At 39.5% G+C, this 24,269-nt stretch overlaps 1 protein-coding gene across 1 annotated transcript; it reads left to right on the forward strand.

Moving 5' to 3' along the window:
- Positions 1-127: 127 nt before the first annotated feature.
- Positions 128-23,240, forward strand: slc15a4 (solute carrier family 15 member 4). Its single transcript, XM_068566897.1, has 9 exons — positions 128-309; positions 529-1,152; positions 2,685-2,977; positions 3,682-3,823; positions 4,055-4,132; positions 6,097-6,277; positions 9,702-9,860; positions 13,148-13,306; positions 21,566-23,240. The coding sequence occupies exons 2-9, from the start codon at positions 577-579 to the stop codon at positions 21,715-21,717; spliced, it is 1,740 nt and encodes a 579-aa protein (XP_068422998.1). The 5' UTR covers positions 128-309; positions 529-576; the 3' UTR covers positions 21,718-23,240.
- The last annotated feature ends 1,029 nt before the right edge of the window (positions 23,241-24,269 follow it).

The following is a 24,269-nucleotide window of genomic DNA, read 5'->3' on the forward strand; positions in this document are numbered from 1 at the left end:
TTCGATTGTACGTCTGCGTAACCGGAACAAAGTTCCAAACCATCCGGATGGGCCGCAGCCGCGTCGCTCTATGGGGCTCATCGGCTACTTCTCACTTTCAGATCGCCTGCACCGCAGCGCGACGGTTTGTTGACTGCCAGCCGTGTGTCACGCGACAGTACTGTGACACAGTGTCTGTTGACTTCCAGTTCTGCTTAGACAAAGTACTGATTTAAGACGACCCACAGTAAACGCTCGAGGGGTACATTATATATATATATGTTAATGGAGACATTTGAAGACTACTAGGACGCATTTCGATGAATAAAGGTAACGTAAAACCAACTGTCGTATTGCTAAAGCTAGCTTACTAAAAGTTTGTACTCGCCGCATGAAGCGTTAGTTATAACTATAAGATGAGGAAGGGGGTTCTTCTTCTTGGACAATTAATGTTGTGAGTTCCGTAAAGTCAACGTAGCAGTTTGTTTGTCTTCCTTAATCTCGACGATAACGTTTAACTAACATGTTAACTCTGTATTTTCTTCACAGGTTTGAACTCTAATAACGAATAACATAAACCGTTCAAGTTGTTTGAGAATGGCTAACAGCAGGGACGACAACGAGAGCACCCCTCTGCTGGACTCTGGGAACAGCAGACCTTCACCCCCATCGGTTTTCCAAGGAAGAAGACTAGCATGTGCAGCCATCCTGCTGGCTGAATCCCTCGAAAGGATTGCATTCTACGGCATCACGTCCAATCTGGTCCTGTTCCTCAATAGCAGTCCATTTTATTGGGAGGGTACTCAGGCGAGCCAGACACCTCTGATGTTCATGGGAGTTACTTACCTGATTTCACCATTTGGAGGCTGGTTGGCAGATGCATACTTTGGGAAATTCTGGACAATTGCTTCAAGTTTGATCTTGTATTTTCTTGGCATGCTGTTTTTCCCTTTTATTTCCAACTATGACACCAGGATACCACTCTGTGGAGAGGTATTGGCATTTCCTGTCCAACCTGCTGAGTGTCTGAGCACAAACAGTACCCCTCCAAGCAATGTCACCTGCCCCAATCGCGCCACATATTGTGGCCCAGCAGTCTATGGTGGACTTTTTTTAATTGCATTGGGCGTTGGTACTGTGAAGTCCAACATCACTCCCTTTGGGGCAGATCAGGTAGAGTATGACCACTGTTAAATTTCAGTTCTCAAAGTCTGTTGTAAATTAGGAATGCTGAAAGTAGACATGGAGATGTTTTTACTGACATGAGCCTGTATACCATCGGGTATGCAGTGTGACATCATGGAGGTCACACATGTCATGTGATGGATTCCATTTGAATCACTGAGTTAACTGGATGGTCTTGATCCCCATGCATGCTATGCATTCCCTTTCTCAACGGACATTACTGATAACCTTTTTCTCACAGTACACACACACACACACACACACACACACACACACACACAGTCACTTAAAAACAATGCCTTTAATGACACATTAGTTGTAATAAGAAGTGAACACACAACATGTCTATTTGGTGGTACAATTATCTCAGCCCCTGTACAACATGCAGTCATAGAAATGGGAAAGTTCATCAAAGGGGTCATTGTTTTCCAAAATAATCTAATCATGAGAGGGTAAAACTTTTCAAAAGGGGCTAGCAGGCTGAACATGATTAGTGCTTGATCCCACTATGCTCATTACAAGACTTTCACATTTCTATCAATGCCCCTTTTGATCATGTTCAAAAACACACACAATACTCAACATCAAGCAAAATCCATACATTAGAGGGAGACCAAAGAGAAAGACAGAAACGGGTACATCTTACAGTGGCGCTCAACAGGAAAAAAAACGGCAAGATAATAAATCAGCTCTATTTTGCTGGTGTCAGAGATTATTTTCTTAACTGACATTGCACAACTGCAGAGGGGAGCCCCAGATAGATTAATGCTCAGCATAGGCTTGTGAATGCTGTGACATTTTATCTCTCCTATAGTTAATTGTAGGTGTACTGCAGCATTTTTTGTGCTCATATATAAAAGACATATCCACTTAATCACACATTGATACAATCGTTTCCTCCACAGGGATAACTTCATGCAGAATGCATTAGTGCCATTATGAGTATAATAATGTTGGCCTTCACAGACATTTAGTTAAATGTATTGCAGTTTTATTAAGCTAGTGGTGTAGGAAGCAGGAAATTAATAAACAAAAAGTTGCTGTTATTTTAGTTATCCTTCTAAGTTCTCAAGAAATTCTCCCTGTGTTGTGGCTTCATATTTCTACCAGTTTCATATGGCTATAAATATTTTATGCTTCCATGGTAGAACGGCAAAAAGATTGCACTATTAATTACATCATTATCACATTAAATACAGTAATTATCATGTGATTCCTGTCATCAGCTGTTCTATATAATGCTCTTTGTAGTTTTGTTACCTATTTAAACTGTTGTTTAAATGTACAAGATTTTCCTAATGTAATTTAAGAAACTTGCATATCAAAGTGCTGATGACTACACTTCTTTTACAGCCAACAAATGCTGCTAGTTGGCGATTAAACTTAAACGAGACACAGCTATGGCAAAGTTTGTTCCCCCCATTAGGCAAATATCTTTCTTTTTATATTCTTCCTTAATCCTTGACCAATTTACACTGACATAATCGGTTGCTGTCATCCTGCACTGTATGTGCTCTTAGGTCAAAGACAGAGGACCAGAGGCTACACGCAGGTTCTTCAACTGGTTCTACTGGTGCATCAATTTAGGAGCCATCCTGTCTCTGGGAGGTGTGGCCTACATACAGCAGAACATCAGCTTTCAGCTCGGCTACATAATTCCCACTGTGTGCCTCGGGATCTCCTTCCTGGTCTTTCTCCTGGGCCGTACCGTCTTCATCACCAAGCCTGCTGACGGCAGCGCCTTCACGGATATGTTCAAGATCCTGACCTTCGCCTGCTGTTCTAAGAAACCAAAGGAGCCTAGTCTGCTCCGGTGAGAGCGGCATGTCAACTCTATGTCAATAATTTTAGAGCATTGTCTGTAGTGAAAAGATGACATCACACTGTATTGTCCAGCATTACTAATGGTAAAGTCATTCCCTCAATGACAAACAGCATGCTCACAATGACTGCTGGAGCAAAGCATTCATAAATATCAATGGGAAGGCTCTTTGCAACAGTGAAGCAAGTAGCTTCACTGCTTTACTGTTCATGGCAGAGTTAAGTGGGATGGTGACCACTGGGAATATCACATATAAGTGTTGTTGGTATACCTTTTATGTTAAAGCCTCCTTTGATTTCCCCCCAGTCTTTTTTTCCACTGGTCTGGGCATTCATCTTCTTTCCCTGTGGTGAAAAGTTATTCCGAAGAGCTGTTACTTGACTTTGAACCGAATGTAGCTAATTTGGTTCAACAACTTGACATTGAATGTTTTAAGTTGGCCAATCCGCAGTCTTTCAAGAATTCCATATTAAGACATTTTCTCCAGAGATGTGGATTATAGGCTTTAGATTAAAGTTTATTTCCCATCTCTAGAAACGTAAGGGTAAGATTTTCACACAAAAAAAGTCTCGTACGTCAAAAATGTATAATTATTGTAGTGTTTTCTGTATTTGTGTGTTTATTTTATACTACAAATCACTTCAGTTTTCAAATTAGTATTTTAAAGGTTATCGTTCTCTTTTATTTCCATAAAGCAACACACCAACCCTACTTGACAGTGCCAAAGTGACCTATGGAGGTAAATATCCGGAAGAGAAAGTAGAGGAAGTGAAATCTCTGGTGAAAGTCCTCCCAGTTTTCTTTGCCCTTATCCCATACTGGACCGTGTACTTCCAGGTAAGATCAACCCATATAAATTGAATTTAAATTCATAAGCCGTGTTTTACACAGGACTAATAATATTAAGTAATTTGATATGGGGAAATAAGCTTTCTGGGTGTAACTATGCACATGCATATGTTAATACAAGGGAAGATTGTTTTCTCTTTCGATATTGGAGACACCCTGGTGATCATGAAGTGGAGAATTACCTCATGCTGAGACTTTAATCTCCTTATTGTTTCGCAGATGCAGACAACATACGTCCTGCAGAGCCTCCATCTAAGGATTCCTGGCAGTGCCCCAAACATCACTGACCACTCCAAGGTAAGTGGTAACGCTCAGTCCAAGCACCTTTACGTTTATTCTCAAGAAATAGCAGTAGTGTGGTGATATGTTAAGCAACTATAGTCTCATTCTCTTGAGTTAAACATGCCAGTTTGGAGCTCTAACCTGCCACCTCATAAGTAGGTTTGAACTAGATTTTTCACTGAAACTGAAGGAGTCAGTAGGTCCCTGACACACAGCTGGAGGCGGCAGCAAAGGTTGGTCTTGGGAATGAAGATGAATGCCTCGCAGATCAGAAACCTGGTTGTGACTGTACTTCTCCAAAGCAGCGCCTCCAACTGATTCTTCTTGACTAGTGTTGCGTCTGTACCCATGTCTCTCTCTGACAGATTGTATGTTATGTTCTTGAGAGCTTTGATGACTGAAATCCTCTCAGTTACTCTACATGATGGACAGCTCCTCAAAAAATACAGGTCTAAAAGTGATGAAATTTGAAAATACTATGAAGTGTTGTATGTATAATATGCCTGTTCTTTTTTAAGGAGGCATGCTTTGGGTGATAGTGAAGTGCACTAACTTCATGGAAATGTGAAGTGAAACCCTTTAAACCAGTGTGTGTGTGTGTGTGTGTGTGTGTGTGTGTGTGTGTGTGTGTGTGTGTGTGTGTGTGTGTGAGTGTGAGAGAGTGAGATATTCTTACAATTCACAATACTACACCCTAAGACATTGCAACTGTCTGTATTGTTTGCTCATATCCCACTATGTTAAACTGTGTTGAAGAACTATATTGGCAGACTCCCCTTTCACAGACTGTTTATTTAGTATTAAAAACGAAACTGAGCTTTTTCTGCTACCAGCCTTAACACTTCCCAACATCAAAAGGGAAGTGAGATTAGATACCTCTGTGATGTGATCCCTCACTTCATCTCACCTGACACATGTCAATGGAAAAACTGAACAAATACAACAAATAAGAACAACTGGGAGGCAAGAGTGTTGTAATTTGGGATAATTCAAATTATATTCTCAGATTACTACCCTAATAGTCGTATAACGTCTCCATGAATGTATAGGACATGCTTTTTGACTGCATTAGTCATTGTTTAAATTACATTACACAGGTATTTGCACTTTTAATTTACCCATTTAATGTATCTTTATGGTGTCTTGTGAAGTGTGTAGAAAAGGGGTTTCCAACCTCTTTAGCTTTTATTGAATTTGTATTTATTTCTGACTTGTTCCTCACCCTGAGTTCCCAAACTAATAACCATGAGTATTTATACAGTACCTAATGAATTTGGGGAAATAAAAAGCAGAACATCATACACCTTTGTCATTCATGCCAGGCTTCCGTGGGAAAGGAAACATTCTCTCTTAGCACTTTTTGATCATTTTGAATATGATAATGGACAAACAAAGGAGGGAAAGGAGCTGCATATGAATTGCTAGCGGTTATTTCAAGAAATGGAAATTCAATTTGAGAACAAATGATGCCATCAGAAGTGTTAAACCACATCAGGGCACATCAGGAGCTCAGATAGTACTTGGAATTTGAATTGCAAAAAAACATCTCCAGCAGTTTGCAGTCTTTCATTGCTCACTGTGAGATATTGCCTCAACTTATGGATCATTTGTATGCTCAGAACGGAGTTCTCTCTCTGATTGATATTTCATCCAGTCTGTTTGCATTTTATAGTACTACGTTTGCTATTTGAGCTTTACACTTATATTTTTGAATTCAGTCAGGTACACTTTGTGTAGTGTGCAAATTAGAAATGTATAAATATTTTTTATTTCACTAGTTCTTTGTGCATAGTTCTGACCACCTGGGGGTGCCAAAGCAAAGTCAAGCCCCATGTACACATACACACATACACTCATACACTCATTTGCATACCAACACATGGTTAACTGTGTTGGAATCCACTGACATTCTCTGTAGTTTACATGCTTTGTGGCTTTTCGAACAGCTTTACTTTATCTTTCTTCTCTGGATCCTCCAGATGACGTTCCGCTTCCCTGCAGCCTGGCTCACCATGTTTGACGCAGTGCTCATCCTTATGCTGATTCCCCTAAAGGACAAAGTGGTGGACCCCATCCTGAAACGTCGCGGCCTGCTGCCCTCCTCTCTGAAGAGGATTGCAGTGGGGATGTTCTTTGTTATGTGGTCGGCCGTGGCAGCGGGTGAGTGCAAAACCAGATATGTTCTCTCTACCCTGTCACATGAGTATGCCAAACAAACACTGATGAAACAACAAAGTTAGCGCTTGTGGTAAATGCCACATGCAATTAAAGACAACAAGCAAAGCAGCTTTGGTCTACTACATTTCTAAATACTGTTTTTGTGGGGGGTTTTCAAATGTGGTACCAATACGTAAATTGAATAGTGCTGATATTGTTGCTCAGATGTCTTTTAATCTGCTCTGAGTGTGATTAACAGGTATTTGGCTGAACCTTTTTTTTAGATTCCTGGGGTCTCTTCTGTGTTTCTTTTTGTGGAACTGGGCAGATGGTCTGTCTCTGTTGTATGAACTGTCCCTGAGTCAAAACATGCAAAGGGAAAAACTATCCCACAGTTCGGTCTTTTTAACTCGCCTTGCAGAGCACAGGGGGAGCTGTGGCATCTTACTTTTTGTGTCCTGAGTGAGTGCACCTGAATGCAGCAGCTCAGCTCAGTCCTATTCACTTTTAGACAGTGGATTATTTTGGAAATAAAGTCTTAGCCAGGCCTGTCAGCGAGTGCTGCTGCATTGGCTCAAATCTTATGAGAGAAATGCCCAAAGGCAGCAAAAAAGCAAATCACTGAGAATCAAAGCACATTATATTTGAGAATCAAAGCACATTATATTTCCACAACCACATCCTTTTATCAGATGCACAATACATCCATCTGCCTTATAGAATATTAACTAGAATGTCATTACTGACCTTCTAGATATTGACTGGTGTGCTTCAACCAGATTGCTAATTGACTATTAACAATGCACTGAATGAAGTTTGACAACAATTGTGAAGAATACTTCCATTGCATTGTGAATTAATTACATTATTTTGTTCATGCAAATTAAAAAGACGGAAACACATTTCATATACAGCAAAACATATAATCTGATTAGCTAATTAATATTATTATTAAACCCTTAAATCACCTATGAGAGGTCTGGTCACCTCTGTTTATTGTTTCAAATGATTATTTTGTCCATAGTATACATCTTGTTTGTCTGTGCTGCATGCATGGCAACACTGGAGCCGCGAAAGTAGATTATACTTACTGTATATGTCATGTTATATGGATAAATGGTTCTTTGAATCTTCATCTGCACAATAAAGGTAGTAATTATTGCTTTGTCATAGTTTTCTAAATGCAGAATGTGTAAAAGGCCACATGTTCAACAGACAAATATGTATACAACACAGTATTTCGTTTTTGGTTCAATATCTATCTTAGAAGAAGCATTATATTTTTTCCATGTATGGTAAAAGCTCACCTTTTGACATCTTAAATTCAAGTTCACATATTAATTGTTGCTCATTCAAGCATGTACACATTAAGTGGCGAGACTGATTGATAGACGGAATTAAAAATTACGGATCAAAGGTAAGAACACCCCTCTAAACATCTGTGTGTGTTTTTAAGGGTGAGAGAGAGGAAAAGGAGATGTACTAAACTCTCATCCTATTTTATATAAACATGGAGAAGACATGAGAAAGTTTGTTGAGGGAGTCTTCAGATGTTCGAGCAAGTTAGTAAGGCCTGACTTAGCCCATCAAAAACATCCTTTTCAATCAGAGAGTTGTGAACCAAATCTAATGTCTACTTTTCCGTTTAAAGTTATATTTTCTTTTCAGAGGACATGAGCATTCCTGGAAGGCAAGGTGGTCAAACATGTTCATTTTCTGATGTTCAAAAGCTATTTAGGTATTTACTTTTCCATTTGGCTTTTTGAAAGAAAGTGCTATCCCTGCATTTGAATTCAAGCTAAATGAATTTCTGAATAATGCAGGAAGCAGTTTTGGGTCCTGGTAGTGGAGAGAAAAGGTTTATGATGTTGCCGTGGTCTGGCCATTGGTCACAGATCAGCACATTCGGTGAATACTTAACTAGTGTGCAACACAGTTCTGACCTGTATTTTAGGATTTAAATCATACGACTGATCAAAGCTGTAGAGCAATGTACTTTGTGAGATTAGTTATTGAGATACAGTATTAATGACATTGTATCTCCATCTTATTTATAACAACTATTGATTCAAGAATAATTCCCTTGTCCTTTGTCCTGTTCATCCCCTGCATGGCCTTGCTTTACATGAATTCAGTTGACACGCATTGACTCCTGGCAGCTGCCTTGCACTGTTACATTTTAAACTGCATTTCCCTCAGTGATCTTTCCATGTGTCCTCTGTGCTTATCTGTATCTATCCACTAGTTGTTGTGTTCAGAGACTGACAGACAGAGAGTTGTGAATGACCAAGTGTGGCATCATTTGTCCGGAGAGCCAGGCCAACACATTACATTGTTAGCCCGTCACTCTGTGTCCACAACATTGGCCACACCACTGCTGTTCAGAGTTAGAATCACTTTCATCATCCTGTGCAACAAATGTGCCGAATTTGTCATAATGTCGGTGGTGTGGCGATATTTCACAGGGTTTCATCTTGCTCACTGACATGTGTGGCAAAAGGACGGCTGGACCTCCCATGTAGCGCGAAGGGACAGCAGAAGACATGCTGTCAAGCAGAAAGTGTACTGTTTCTGATCCACTTGTACAACAGTTCCATACTTCAACCACATACTGGGACCAGCTTTGAAAAGCTGCACTGAAATTGCTTTTGAAGAGATTTTTTTTAGCATGTTTTATCACATTCCCTTATCTTTTATATATTAATCTGCTTTGGTTAAAGCTCAATGGGTTTTAGGTGTCCAAAAGCGTTGCTTTTTTTTTTTTTTTCCATAAAAGCTGGAGCAGAGTTGCCAGGGATCACACTTAGCTGTCTGATGTGTGATGTTTAGTGAGGGGGTAAAGCACAGATGTGTGTTTATAGTGTGACTCTTGCTCTAGGCAGCCCAGTGGCCACACTCCCTGAGATGGACAGCTGGTATTATGGGATAGCCGGATTACAAGGCCACAACTCCACTCAAATACAGCATTAAGTGTAGTTATGATAGGAGGCTGTCTCTGGGAGTTATCTGGAAATAGCCGCTGGTTAATGATAATGGCTCTATCGAATAAAGCTTTAAGGAGGAGGCAGTGGTTGATGACAACTGCTTGGCTCTTATTATTGAACCGTCTGCATTGTTCCATTACTGACTGCCATAATAAAGAAGCGCGCAGATCTGATCTTAATGAAGTGGTCGGATAGTCTTAACACTAGTTAAATGTTTAATGAACTGTCCCTGAATCTTCTAACTCTTGCGGCTTTTAGGCTGTTTGTTGGTGTCACAGACTTTAATCTTTACCAAGTGTTTCATCAGCCTTTATATTCACCAGTTGGCCTGTTCCGTTTTTGCATTAGTATGTATGTTGCAGAATTTGATCCTGTATTCTTTTTTGTAAATGTTCTCCCTCAGCTAACTGTGCTGATGTGCATTTTTTTCTATGTCCACTCAGGTATTTTGGAGACCAAACGCCTGGAGATTGTCAAATCATTTGGTACTATTGACCAGGTGCTCGGCAACGTTACCTACTACGTGGCAGATTTACCCATATGGTGGCAAGTGCCTCAATACGTGCTGATAGGAATCAGCGAAGTCTTTGCCAGCATTGCAGGTACAGTTGTTTGATATCTCCTGTGTCTCATTTAGCACCACCATAAGGTAGACGTGATGAGTAAAGTAAAATACAGAATCCTCCAATGATTAGCCTTCTAATTTGAGACTTGAGCCACTATAATGGACTGTGGGCTAAAAACGTAGTGCTCATTCTTCTAAGCAGAATGCAATGATGATAAAGAATCTTTAAAGTCTTTTTGTATAGTTTGTTTGATTGCTCATTGCTTAATGTGTTTGTTGTGGCTTGAAGTCCATATTAAATAGACCAATAAGCCGATCGATAATTGCCAATCCTGATGGAAGACAGTATTCAGTAATGGGATGTTTTATAAATACAGTGCGGATAATGTAACCTTTTAAAATTGAAATCTGGATGAAAGCTATGACTTTGACCTGACTAATTCTACTTGCATACACTGGAAGTTCAACTCTTAATCATCCAATCAGTATGCTGTTTCACACTGCTCATGAAGGCATATTAAATATGGATACATAGAACATGATGATATGTCTTTTTTCAGGTTGCTGAAAGTTATATTTCCATGTCCACCTCCACTTTCAGAGGCATTATACTGCGGCCTCTTTAACTAGCTCATTGATTGTAAAGGGTAATACAAAAACAGTGGTGGACAAATCTTTCACTGTGGACACAAACTAAATTTGATCAATCTTTATTGACGTATTAGGTTGGAAGCCAAAGTTCCAAAAGCAGATATCTCAAAACCTAAAGCCAAAACTATTTGCTTGAAAAGAAGCCACATGGAGTGAGTGAGTGCTGTGACTGTGATCAACCTACGTTTTGTATTATTCCTTATTCTGTGTCTTAATTGTGACTAGAAATCCTTTGTAAATGGCTTTAATCTTTTACCGAACGAAGATAGGAGAATTTCTTCGAATATAGAATTTCTTGTGAATATAGTTCCGGGTCTGATTTGGATTAAAAGGTCTATTACCCTTGCTGCTGAAACGATCCAGTTAATATCATTTAAAGAAACATGGCCAACAATATGAGGCCCCCATAATCCTTCACTGGAAATGCTATAGTGTTTGCATTCCCTGGAAAAATAGATTTCCTGTTCTTCTCTTAGAAAGAAATAAAAATAAAAGCATTGAATCAAAGCCAATCAGAAAACTTGCTGTAACTGTCTGCTGCAGAATTCTTTTTGATAATTTCAAGGCATCAGCTGAAAATTGCTCCTCTTTTTTTTTTTTTGTCTAAACAGGAAATGCCATTTCATTAAAAGCTACTTTGAGTAAAGCCATATTGCTCCAGTAATACAATGTGACAAAGTGAGAAACTGTTCTAATGTTACATAAAATAGAGGCTGCAAAATCTGAGACAGGAATGAAAGCAACCGTATTCTCCGTTGAATAAAAGAAGGGAATTTGGGTCCGTGAGAAGTAATACAGAAACTGCAGAAATCTGCCTCAAATTGCATTTATCTATATGTTGTATGTCTATAGTTTCTGTTCTTCTCTCCCTTTGCCTTTCCCTCTACAGTAATGATCGTGGCTTCAGGCCTCAGTTATCTTAGTGATTCGAATTTGTTAAGGCCTGGAGCCATGATTGAGTCATTCTCCTATTACTACGGGTCATGCTGTTGTAGGTTCCTCTATATAGCACTCGCCTTATTTCGAGACCAAGAGTGAAGATTGAACCATTAATATTTAAGCCTTTTTTTCTACAGTGGATGGATTATCAAGGCGATCCAGGGAATGCAGGGTGTTTGTACGAATGAACATACACATTCACTCCATGAGGCTTCTTTAAAACACTAGAATTTGCACAAAAGTATCGGGGTCCCCATGAAAGTAAATCCAGACATAACAAAGCTATAGAGATCTTTAAAATAGACTTACTCTCCTCTCTGCCTCCATACTATCCCGCAGGGCTTACCTAAAGGAAAATTGGCTGACAGAATTGTGACATATGTCTGGTTAAGAGAAGTATTTCCCCTTAGTATTCCTCTGTTTGAATAAATCTGTTTAAAACCTCCGGTGCCGTCAAACTTCCTCGCTGCAGTCTCCATTCTTGAAGGACTATTTGTAATTCTTTACTTGTACGACACCCAAGTTTCTTTGCTTGCAGGCAATACGAATATGCAAAAACTTTGGCAAAATGACTCCCTTTAGTATTTTAATTATGTGTTGTACTTCTGAAAATCATATGTTATTTTCTAAGAAAGAAGAAAAAAAAACTACGATGATATATAAATATGTATGCGTTTTTAAATTCCAATTTCATCAAAATAATTATAAAAATAATAATTCTGCCCTTTGGTTGAGAAAGGTCAAGCTTTATTGTTTCTTGAATTATTGTTGTTACAAATGGACACAAACTTGATTCCACATCGTGTTACAATATTGGTCTGGTCGCCCTTTTACTGTGCAAAGCTGTATCTACAATCCTAACCAACCTTTGCGGTCCCCTGGGATATGCAGAGATATTGACCAGTGTTGTTTTGCTATCAAAAGGTTAGCTTAGGCAATAAACAAATGTATCATTGTGAATTTTTAGAAAGGTCATTCATGCGTTCCACTGAGTAATAACAATATGTTTGCCATACTTTTATCTCATTCCTTTTCTTCTGAAGGTTTTTTTTGTGCGACTAGCTCAGGTATCTGTAGAAACTGCTCGTCACATTAATTTGTGCGATGTCCCCCTCCAAGGAAGGTCTTACAAGGCAAATGTATTTAACCGCAGCTCCCTAATCTCTTCTGACAGATGTAGCTATAGGCCTTCATTTGAAAAATCACATGTTTGAGGTGCCATGAAATTATCAATGTCAGCTTGCAGGCCGACAGATCACTTGGTAAAGAAGACACACATTTGATGTGTTTTCTTTGTGTCTTTCTTTCTCAGTCCCTTTCTCTTCTTTTTCATGAGACTGTAGATACTGAGTGATGTGTTTTTCCAGAAATGAAATTATGTTTTGACACCAGTACCAAGCGGAGAACATAAACCAAAAACTAGTGTCACCATTGAAAATGAGCAGTCGAGGAAGCCTTTTAGTCTTGTATACAATATACTAAAAGGAAAATTGTCAGTGTCAACAAACTCCATCATAGTACATTGATGTATAAAGACAGATATTATACCTCAATATATAATGTTAGTTTGTTTGCTCCACAGACACAATGGACTTTGCTCCAGTATGACGAGCATAAAATTACAGGGTACATTACATGTTGTAACAGGTCATAGCATGGTCTTTAGTCATAGTCTGTTATACAGTATATCAATTTTTTTTTTAAAAACCTCTGTCTTTTTGCTAATTTTTACAGGTCTGGAGTTTGCATATTCTGCAGCCCCTAAGTCCATGCAGAGTGCCATCATGGGGCTCTTCTTTTTCTTCTCTGGGATTGGCTCTTTCGTGGGCTCCGGCTTGCTGGCTATTGTCTCCCTTAACGGAATTGGCTGGATGTCATCCCACAAAGACTTTGGTAAGAGAATACTGTAGCTCATACACTCGTATGTGTAATGATCATTGCAAACAACACACAAGAGGCAAACATAACAGATTAAATCAGCTATAATCAATATTTTTAACAAATCAAATACATTTTATGTGAAAATGGGGGAGTCTTGGGGCTGCACGCACAGATATCACTTGACTCTGCTGTTCCTAAACGTTCGGAGGAGCTTCATTGTATTTTTTCTTGGTTCAGTCTCCCTGCTCTCGTAGCGTCATTTTCAGCCTCAGCAGGCATCTGTTTTCTACGCTCTAGTAATTATTATTACTCTGCCAGCTCGGCACCAAACAGACAAAGTTAGCAACGAGCTGGTGAACATAGCCAGATATTTCCCTCAAGAGATTGACCAAAACATAGCAATAGGGAAAGTGAATATTAACCTTACTATCACCTGGTGGTCAGAAACACAGGTCAAATGATAATGTTGCTTTGTACCTGTTTTTTATTTGATCTAAGAGGTATAGAATATATAAAGCTTGATATACAATAGTCCTGATGTTGCACAGAAACAATCAATTTACCTAATGGCTTAAAGATCAACACCCTAGGGCCTTATACATGCACGCAGACTCATGGGAAACATGACTTTTTCTGGGATTCATTGTAAAGAAAGAGGCTAGTCTCTTCAAAATATCATCGAGGTGACTGATCTTTTCACACACACTTTTCTTAGGGCTGTCCATAATCCCCCTGAATTGAGCATTACAGTTGTCAAGCCTGCTGTTAGATGCTCAGTGCATGTGGAGTGCACTATTGACTTTGCACATCGACTGTATGTATGGACTCGTAATAGAATTGTTGGTATTGATTTCAGAATGCAGAACGTTTTCTTCAGGGCTTTCATAGCTTGTGCTGATTTAAAATCCACTTAAAGAGTTTGTAAATTAGATGCTGAGAGAGGGGGACAGCACCATGTGCACTCATCTTGTTTTAAGAGTATACCCCTTAATAAATAGACATGTCAGACTAACGACAAAAGGTTTGTGTAAATCTGTCCAAGTGGTAGAATGAATAGTGCAGTGGTGGCAGCAGATGGATGGGCTCCCTAGCGAGAGGAGGCTCCCAACCCAGATGCACTTTTCTCTGAGCGTGCGGTAAATAAGCCAACACTGTAAATTGTTTACCCACAAACACCTAATAGCTCATTAATACAGTCTGCCGACAGGTCGGGGGGTTGGGGTATTTTTGATGATGTTAGCACTGGGAGATGCTTGGCACGCTTCATAAATCCATCCTTTGCTCAGCCTCGCTTCACTTGAGGGGCAGTTAAACTAGAGCCATATTGCCTGTAAGACTTGTTTTTACTTTCCAAAACAACTAATTTAAAAGGTGAGCTGCAGAAATGGAACAAAACATCCTCCTGGCCACTGAGAAAAAAACACAGCACAAAGCTAAAGCATAAAATACAGTCGGGGATCATGCAGTTTGTTTTTGTGGCTGTTTTTCACACTTTGTTGCATGTTAGCTTCTTCCACATCTCATGGCTCTCTAGGTGGAATGGATTCAACTTATTTCCATGGCTGCGGGCAAAATGGTGTGCAGTAAACAGCATTTTGGATGAGCTGTGCTAAGTTGTACTGAGCTGTATGGGCCCGAAGACAGATGAGCAACATTAATCACAGGCTGGGGGTCTGATTACATAGCCCCAGATAAGTAAAGCTGTCCCTGGAGCGTTACATGGAGATGGCACTGCTAGTCTGGCATCACACTGGTGGATTGCTCAGCTCTCCTGTAGTGCTGTTGCTCCTTCTCTCCGTGCTTCGCACCAGCTAATGTTAGTCAGCATCAGTAAAGTGTCACATGAAAAGCCCATCGAGTCTGCCCTTTTTATTATGGTTTTACCAGCTGGTTTATAAATGGGAAAGAACATGTCAAACTCCTGGGACATGTACATGGGTTTCTTTTTGTTAATAGTGGGTTTGTTTCAGGTTTTTCAAATATGATTTTTTGTAACTATCAATGGTGACGTCATTGATCTTAACAAGAAGGAATTTGTCCAATGCAGATTCATTGTAGCTGCCCGGGCTGCCCTGTGAGGCGCCCGGGGGGCAACGAGGGGTTAAGTGTCGTGCTCAGAGACACTTCGACGTGTGAACTATGGGGGGACTGGGGATCGAACCGGCTACCTTGTGGTAACGGGACGACCGCTCACCCCCCTTTATACAAAGGTAAACCTTGTGGGGGTTTGCTCACTGAATTTGTTGAAACGCAGGAAACTTCTTATTGGATGCAGATGTCAACTCCCTGTTGGAATAAATGCATACGTGAATCAAGCAATGTCAGAGGTGGTTGAAAAGATCCAAGCTCACGCAGTTTGTAAATGCAGGTTTAACAGTTTGTATACCAGAGTGTAATTTATATATAAACTAACAAATGCATTCTTCGATAATATTGAGATCGATCTGACACCAGAAATAATGAGATGACGTAAAAGTAGGAGATTGACCCAAAGGAATTTTTCATTGGAAATATTTAGCAAAATGTTTGCAGTTAATCTTCAACTTACAGGTGCCCCTAGCACTAGGAATGCTTATATTGTTGAAGAATAGGGCTGCAACACACACACACACACACACACACACACACACACACACACACACACACACACACACACACACACACACACACACACACACACACACACGTCGTTCACAAACCCATAAAGCAAGATCATTACCTCGTTCTTAGAGTTTTGAGTCTCAAAAAGCCCTGTGTGACAGAAATCCCATCGCATCCATCTACAAAGCAGTGGTGAAGATGGTTAAACAGTATTTCAGCTCCATCTGCTCTAAAACTTAAAACATAGTGAGCTCATGTGTTATAATGATTGATCCTTCAAACCTCATGGCTCAATGTTTCCCCACTATGGTGACATCTGGTTGAGTAATCATCTATCACACTCTTTTATTTGGTATTATAGGTGCTGCATACAACATCAGCTTATCCTTTCCCACATGGAGCCGTTTTAACCTCCATAGGTCAAGTCAATCAAATATCAACCTTTCCTTTCTCCACGAGCATTATCGACACTGAAGCTTTTTGTTCTTTGAAAATGTCTATTGATGCATTCAATTTGTTCTGCTTTTATCATTGCTCATATTATTCACTTAAAGTGAATGTTTTATGTGTGAGCCCTTATGGTCACATGACAAGAAACAGCCTTTTTCTTTGACCAGTGTTCAAGTCATGTCTGATCTTCTATCAGATGTCTGGGACGTGTTCAGACATTCAGAGCGAGCTGACATTCGCACAGCCTGCTCATGAAGTGTTGGATCCCATTCAGTGAAATGTCAATGTTTTATTGGAAGACTTTAATGTCAGATCTGGCAAGAACAAGAACTCTTACTTTGTCGGACAGTGTCTTTTTTGGTGCATGTGTTAGACATGTCAGAGGGGGGAAAAAAAAGCAAATATAAATAATAAGCCTCTTGTAGGCATTTACAAATTTCCAACATCAATCACAAAGTTTTCATGAGCAAGAGGAGAACTGCGGAAAGTGACTATATTTATAGCTAAAACAAACATTCATTGATTCCCTCTCTGATTTAATTACGAGGCAGATGATGGTATTGAATGCACTGGAGCATTAAAATTTTGGTTCACTGCACTGGACGTCAATTGATCCATTTTAAAACGTTGAATTGATATTGACCCGTTTCATCTGGACTCTCATGGTCTGCTCAAACCTACTCGCAGGTAAATTGTCCCACGCGTTTATATATCTCAGATATTAGCTGGCTGACACTTTCTGTTGGAGCATTCAGTGTAATCATAATCTTGTCATTCACTAAATCATAGTTGTAAAACAGGTTTACATGTGGAAGGGTGTAACGACCAAAATGATCCACTCAGATTGGTTTCCACTATGTCCTCCCTTTCAAGAATTTCTCTTTAAAATAACTGTCAAATGTTTATGGGCTTCATTAATGTGGTTTACAGCAAGGCCTTGTTTAGTCTTTTTCTGCAGTAATTAGCCCTCCATATTTTGAGTGGTTAGGCCTGGGGAGGCGGAGGCTGCAGAAGAAGGAGGTAGACCCTAACTTAATGTGTAATGAAATTAGATCAAGAGCCCTTACACAAGTGAAACCTTGCACAGTTTTTCAGGCATTTCGTTTTTTGCCAGTTCTTTTGCATTCCTCGGGTCCTTAGTTCAGAGAGACATTTTGAAGTCTTGAACAAAGGTTGAGATCCACTCATTGGTCAGAATAATCTTGACACTGTGGAAACATTTTATTCAGCAGTTAAAATGTCCTAAAATCAGGCTTTGCTCCATTTCTCATGCTGACATTTGGTGCCTGCTTCAGGGCAAACTTGGGAAGTGTTGAATATGTTGCTGTAAATACTGCACTCATTTTCATACCATACATATTCAAATTATCATATTTTCCAAAACAATCTGGATATTCCCTCGACATTTGTCTGCTATATTCCCCGCTTTTTCTAAGCCATACTGCGCCGTTAATTCAGACTGCAGTGGCAGACTAGTTTATCTGTTAAGGGAAATTATCGATTGAAAATACAAGCGTCCTCGCTGCTAAAGCACTTCCTGTTTCCTGCCGTGCTCTCTCAAACACAATGCTCTTCATGAATTATTCAAACACTACCTTGGTTCTTGGTCTGTTTTTCACAATTTACTGTTTTGACTAAATTAAGATGACAAAATAGGTTGAAACTGTGACAGGGGTCAAACTATCATGTCTTCATCCAGCTCTCTGTTCCTAGATCAGAGATGTCAAGCTATAGAGATGGCCCAGTGCGTCGCTGCGGCATTGACGAAGACGACATGTTACTTTATGCTGCTCGATTTCTAATCACCCACAAGACCATGCATACAACCTAGACTGAAAAAAATTGTTATTTATATGCACTTGGTGATATTACAGAGAGTGAGTTGCTCTATTGATCACAAGTGATCATTATTTGAAATGAGTTAATCCTGCTTTTTGATCGGCAGCAGACTCCCTGGTAAATCCTGAACAAGAACGTGAGGGTTTCTGTGTTGGGGATACGTTGTGACACACCTGCCTCTGAAGCAGTAAGGTTATGCAGGCCTCTCTTGTGAAACACTGCTATGTTTTAATCACAGCTGTTGACATTTAACAGTCTAATGTAATACAGTTTATAGATTATGTGTTGGCAAATGAGCAGATTTGTGTGTATATTTAGACCACACCATCTCTTTAAAATCACAAAATTGTCTGATCTGGGAGATAATCATAAAAGTATAAAACAAAAAAAAAGACCAAAATCAGCATGTTTCCAGAACCAGCGACCCTTAGCTTGGTGCTATCAGAAAAAACCTCCACAAGCAAGACAATTACACACAGATTTCATACATGCCTTCAAAATCCTTCCACCTCAAAGAACCAGAGAGATACGAGCCAAAGAGCACAGAAAAATTAATCGCTTTATTGCTGTACAATCAGCAAATACTGCTTACCTTTGTTTTACAGTTTGATAATTGTTTATTTGTGTGCTTGTTTTATTTTAAAGGGAAATTTAGGTTGTTTTATGAATTTAAAAAGAAGAAAAAAATCTTAATTTTTTTATTTTTTCTTCTCCAAATGTGACCAAATGTTACCAAATGTGAGCCCTCGCCTGACTTTTTGGGGAGAATTTTAAAGCTCACGAATTTTCGTTTTTTGGTTATTTGTTTACAAGCACTCACACAAATCATTTATTTTGCAATGGCTGTCGACTCATTTCGTGGGGGCGCAACAACTAACATGTTGACCGTTTTATTAACTTTGCCCTTCTATTTGGTATTTTGGTGCCCAGAACATACTACGCAGGTGGGAGGGTCATTCCCATGAGCCAGTGGAATGCAAATTGTTGGTATTTTGATGGGCCCTGAAGCCATCTGAAGGCAGCAGGACAGTCAAGCTCATAAATCTACAGCCTCCATTTGAAGAAGTGTTGCATCACAGAGCAGTGTCTTTACGCACTGCTGTCCGCCGTGTTTACCCCCTATTGACACCAAGCTGCTGCAAAATAATCCCATACACCTCGAGGCACATCATGCAGGACGTTTAATCTTCTGCATTCTGCTGTTTTATGTGGGAGACATTTCATTAGGAGGGTTGTTAATTCTGGACATAATAGCCTCCTGTCAAACTTATATAATCCATTTTTTTCGAAAGTCAGTATCTTTATTCCTAAGAAATGCTGTTGTGATAGAATGTAACCCGTTACAAGTATAGCATATAATTGATATGCTTCACCATCAAATATGATGCTAATAATATTGGCTTTTTAATTCTTAATGTCTATTGCCATTGTACTTATTTCACTGTTGAAAATCATCCCCGAATGGATGCTATTGACATGGTCCTGTGTGTTCACGTTGTGCCGCTCTGCACCATCCAGACAGATACATGATTTCCTGGAGAAGCGTCTTTCCATTTGTTGAGCTATTGATGTCATGCTTCACTGTGATTGGAACAGCTGTGTCAGAGCGATAAGACCAGTGATGTGACTGGCTGAGAGTGTATTTGCTGTTCACCACACCCCCTGATCTATATGACTCCAGCCAGCCCTTTTGCACTTAGTGCTGCTGCAAATGCATGAACCAAAATAGCAGGTGTGCTCGGAGATGCCCCGGCACACTCAGTCCCCCAATGAACTCACCTGTTGCACTTGTTTCTGCAAAGGTTTGCTTGGGGTTTTGTTGGACGATTACCTCAATTGAACTGTTTGTTTTAACCTTTCTACCTTCTCTTTCAAATTTAAAGCCTTAAAAAGTGTTTGGAAAAGCTAACACTGCAACACATTAGACATATTTTGAAATGATTTTGTACAATAGACAAAAAGTAAGATAGGACATCCTCTAACTCCATAAGCGCCATCTTGACCCAGAGAGCTGTTAACCTAAAAATGACAATTGTAATTAGGCTGTACTAATTACACTTACACCCATTCCATGCCATGTGAATAAGCAGAACTTGAAATGAGAATTGCCCTTATATATAATTAAAATCAACGCTTCTTCCTTTTGCTGGCTCTTTATTCAGTGTGACAGCTCCAGATGGAGACACTAATGGAGCTTTCTGAGGAAGACGGCAGATTACGCCGGGGATTCACATTTACTCATTGGACGATAATGTAGTATGTAAGCTATAGGTATCTCTGTGTCCTGCTGAAACTGTGCCAGACACGGAGCCTGTTCAACCAAAGGCATGATCCTAAAATGTGCTGAACAAGTTTGTATAGGTCAATCTTTAGCAGTCAGCTCACCCCAAAATATCTGCTATTCAAGAAAAAGTTGTGAGCGGCCTCATCTCATGCTGTTGTCTCCAAAGTCAATTGGTCTGCCTGACATGGCCTATCCAATTATCGCCATACTTGAACAGTGGAGCCATGTATGGTTTCGCCCTTCATCTAAAACCCGAGCAAGGCAAAGGCAAAAACAGGATTTATTTAGAGCTCTTCTCTTGAGCTTTTTTTGCTGAATGAGGACAACCACTTCAATCAACACTACAGCCAACGTTAAGAAAGTTAAAGTGGGAAAAATAATGGGTATCTTGAAACTAACTGTATGCCCTTAGTTCTGTCAGTCATACCCCCCACCACCAACACCACCGACCTCCTCCTGTTCAAAAGTCATACAGCGGATCACAGGGGATGTATCAGTTTATTTTTCCTTTTTATTGCATCCCAATTCCCACGAGGAAACACACCGTTCTTTAATATGGATGAAAGACTCCCTGGTTGGAATCGCAGCCGAGCGCCTCTATTTCTCTGTTATTTCTGACGCTTCAGTCCCACATCATCAATACTGCCTTTCTGTCGATGAGCGGGGTCAACCGTCTTCACTTTCAGAAGCTTTCACCGTGGTTCAGATGAGAAAGTAACAAGCCTCTCCGCTGAATCCTAAATCCTGACAGCATCGCATTTCTCTGCCACGCTCACTTCACGTCTGCCTTTTTATGTCGAGCAAAAAAAAACACAACAACCTGCCACACTCGCGAGCTGGTGGCCGTTTACCTTTGCCTTTGGTATTCTTTTAACACGTTACAGTACTTTGTGATGAAAGAAGCCTCCTGCTGTCGCCCTCTGAAAGCGTCTTGACTGACTCTTTTGTTCTCCAAATTTCCATATTTGTCTTTGTGCCGTGCAGCTCACAGTTTTTAAGCATCATCTGAATGCCAGTCTTGCTTTTCAGCTGTTCAGATTCTCAGCTCAGGTGTAACATATGTCATTATAATAATGTCCTTGTGTTTCTCTTTCCAGGTAATATCAATGACTGCTCTCTGCACTACTACTTCTTCCTCTTGGCTGGGATCCAGGGCGTCACCTTGCTGGCCTTCCTTATTATCTCGTTCAAGTATGACAAGCAGAAGGGCAAAGCGGGAAGCCAAAGGCAGAGACGCATCTCCTCTTGACCTTCTCCATCTCCGCTTCACCATACCTGCCTTTTTCAGTGCCCAAAGACCCAGTCTGAATCGGTACTTATCAAATCCTACAAACGTTTGGTTTACCTCTTTCAGCGTGTTTCTTATTTATGTTTATTTTAGCTTTTAAGAGGTGACTCTTTATCCTGATTTTTTTTTTATAATAATAATGGTTTTACATAACTGGATGAATGCACAGGTACCACTGAAAGTATCAGGATTAATGCAGGAGTCATGTTTGAATCATTTCTACTGCCCCCTTACTCCTGTGTGTTTACTCTTGTTGCCTTTCTTTGATCGTTTGCACTTGACATGAGGAGTGGTGGCATAAAAATATGCAATATCTAGATATTTTCTCATGACAAAGAATGCCGGGTTGTTTTTATAGTTGCATTTTTACTGTTTGTCCCTAACAGTATTATTTTAGGACTTTTGCTTAACATTTTAGTATTTAAATAATTTCTGGACTAATGTGAAATGTTGTGCATTAAATGTACATTGTGCATTATTTCTTGATTACTATTACCCCTGCAATACCTATGCAGTTACATAGTTTTGAATGAATGAGAAATGTATTTTAACTCTGGAGGTAACTTGATGTTGTTGCAGAATCATTGCTTTTATTGATGGATTAGGGCTTTTGTTTGATGCGACTCCAAAGAAACTCACTTAGATTTGACTTATTTAATATTAAGAGAAGAAAATCTCCCATATTTGTTACCACTGTCTGCGATAACATACTGTAAATACACATGAATCCATCCAATAAATCTGCTATTAATCCTCAGACCCATAGATGAACAATAATAATTCATGTTAAATTCTCCATGACTCTAAAGCTTCACAGCAGTTCTTCATTTCTGGTCAAGCTGCAAAACTTCATGACAAACAACTGATTAAAAACTAACCTAAACCTGAACAGGCATCCTTGAGTATGGCTCTTAAAATATCTCCTGTATTAAGGCTTCAATCGTGATTAAAAAGTGCAGACTTAAGATATAAAAAAAATGAAAAACATAACCCATTCACAGTGACATCTTCTTTATAGTTATAATTCCATAGCAATATAAAGCACAACTTTCTCAGTATTTGTTTTCAGGGACATTTCATATTGTTATCGTGGCTTTGCAGCTTTGCCCGGAATTCTAGAAAAATAAGCTTCTTTATTGTTGTATTTATTAGACTGTGATGCATTTGTTTTAGCTGTATGCTGTTGTATGTGAGTGGGTACAGCACAAGGTACTGAATTTTATTAAAACAAGAAAACTCAGGGCTCAAGGAATAGTGTAACGGCACATATACAACAAGAAGCTATTTCTTGTGTTTAACTGGTTAGATAATTTGATTTTCCTTGTTTTATTGCATATTCCATACATGCTTTCTTTGTAATTTCAGTCCTCTTCAGAAAGATTTATTACATTTATTTTGGAATTATATTTTAATGATGCGCCAGACCTGGGACATTGTTTTGCAGTTATAAGTGTTTGGCCAATATTAAAGTATATTAAATTGAATATTGTGTTTGTCACATCACTTTACCTGCTTTCACTAGTTTTCCATTACTTGCGCCTCCTGATGAACAAGTTTGCAAAAATAGAAACGAAAAATGTGTCTTAATTGTTTCATTCTAAACGTCTATACCTATAAATTGTAAACAAATGTTAACAACCAGAGAACATTGATAGAGTTACATGTTTTAAATTCATGTGGCAGAGTGACCCTGTTAAATGAGAATCACAGATTGTGCCTTTCAAAGCCTGCCAGGATGCCTTCTTGATTAGGGCTGTGGTTTGTTGCTCCGAAGGGAAACCCAAAGTAGACAGTGTAAATGATTGATCATATAAAAACGCACCCTGTGGCCGCCTGTTAGGGGAAAGGTTGCAAACAGAGGTTTAAAACCTCATTTTGCGTTCCCATTAGGGAAAACAGTATATTTCTTCTTAGTTTCATCAGACACCGATTGAAATCAAGACGTCATCATAGATCATTTTTTAATGCTAAGCCCTTGCAGCCACGAGTCTCGGAGAGGGACGTTGCCTGTTTAATTTGGTCAGAGAGCCCACATCGTCATGACTGAGCAGACAACTTGAAGTTGGAAACCAACGCAATGCCTCAGGGTCATGATTCCAGTGTGGTGGCTTGTTTCTCATGTTGAGAGGAATTTCTGACACGCCAAAGTGGTTATGGAGGTAGAATTGCAAGGCAATACCATTGAGATATATAGTTGGAGCTGACCTCCAAATATTTAAGTTGATTTATTGGCCAAGATTTAAGCAAACTACAGTATCTTGGAGAGAGCACCTCCAGCATATATTAAAATACCTGCTACTGTTTTTCTCTTCTTATTTTTCTTTAGTCCCAAGGTAATACCATTATCCTGTATTGCTTTTGGACTTTATAGAGTTCTAAACTTGATCAAAAAATGTTTTAAACCATCGTATGGTTGAGGATTTGAGCAATGTCGGTCTGTCAGTCCTCCACCTCGGTTCAGTCTGAAATATCTCAACAACTCTTGGAAGGATTGTTATGAAGTTTGTACAGAC

This window comes from Clinocottus analis, unplaced genomic scaffold, assembly GCF_023055335.1.
Source record: "Clinocottus analis isolate CAN_PGR_092001 unplaced genomic scaffold, fCliAna1.0.p SCAF_7, whole genome shotgun sequence".
Taxonomy (NCBI): domain Eukaryota; kingdom Metazoa; phylum Chordata; class Actinopteri; order Perciformes; family Cottidae; genus Clinocottus; species Clinocottus analis.

Bases quoted from the DNA above. Each gene is read 5' to 3' on its own strand.
- slc15a4 (XM_068566897.1), top strand. From the start codon at position 577: ATGGCTAACAGCAGGGACGACAACGAGAGCACCCCTCTGCTGGACTCT. The intron at 2,978-3,681 runs GTGAGAGCGGCA...ATTTCCATAAAG, and splicing joins AAGGAGCCTAGTCTGCTCCG to CAACACACCAACCCTACTTG. The intron at 4,133-6,096 runs GTAAGTGGTAAC...TGGATCCTCCAG, and splicing joins ACATCACTGACCACTCCAAG to ATGACGTTCCGCTTCCCTGC.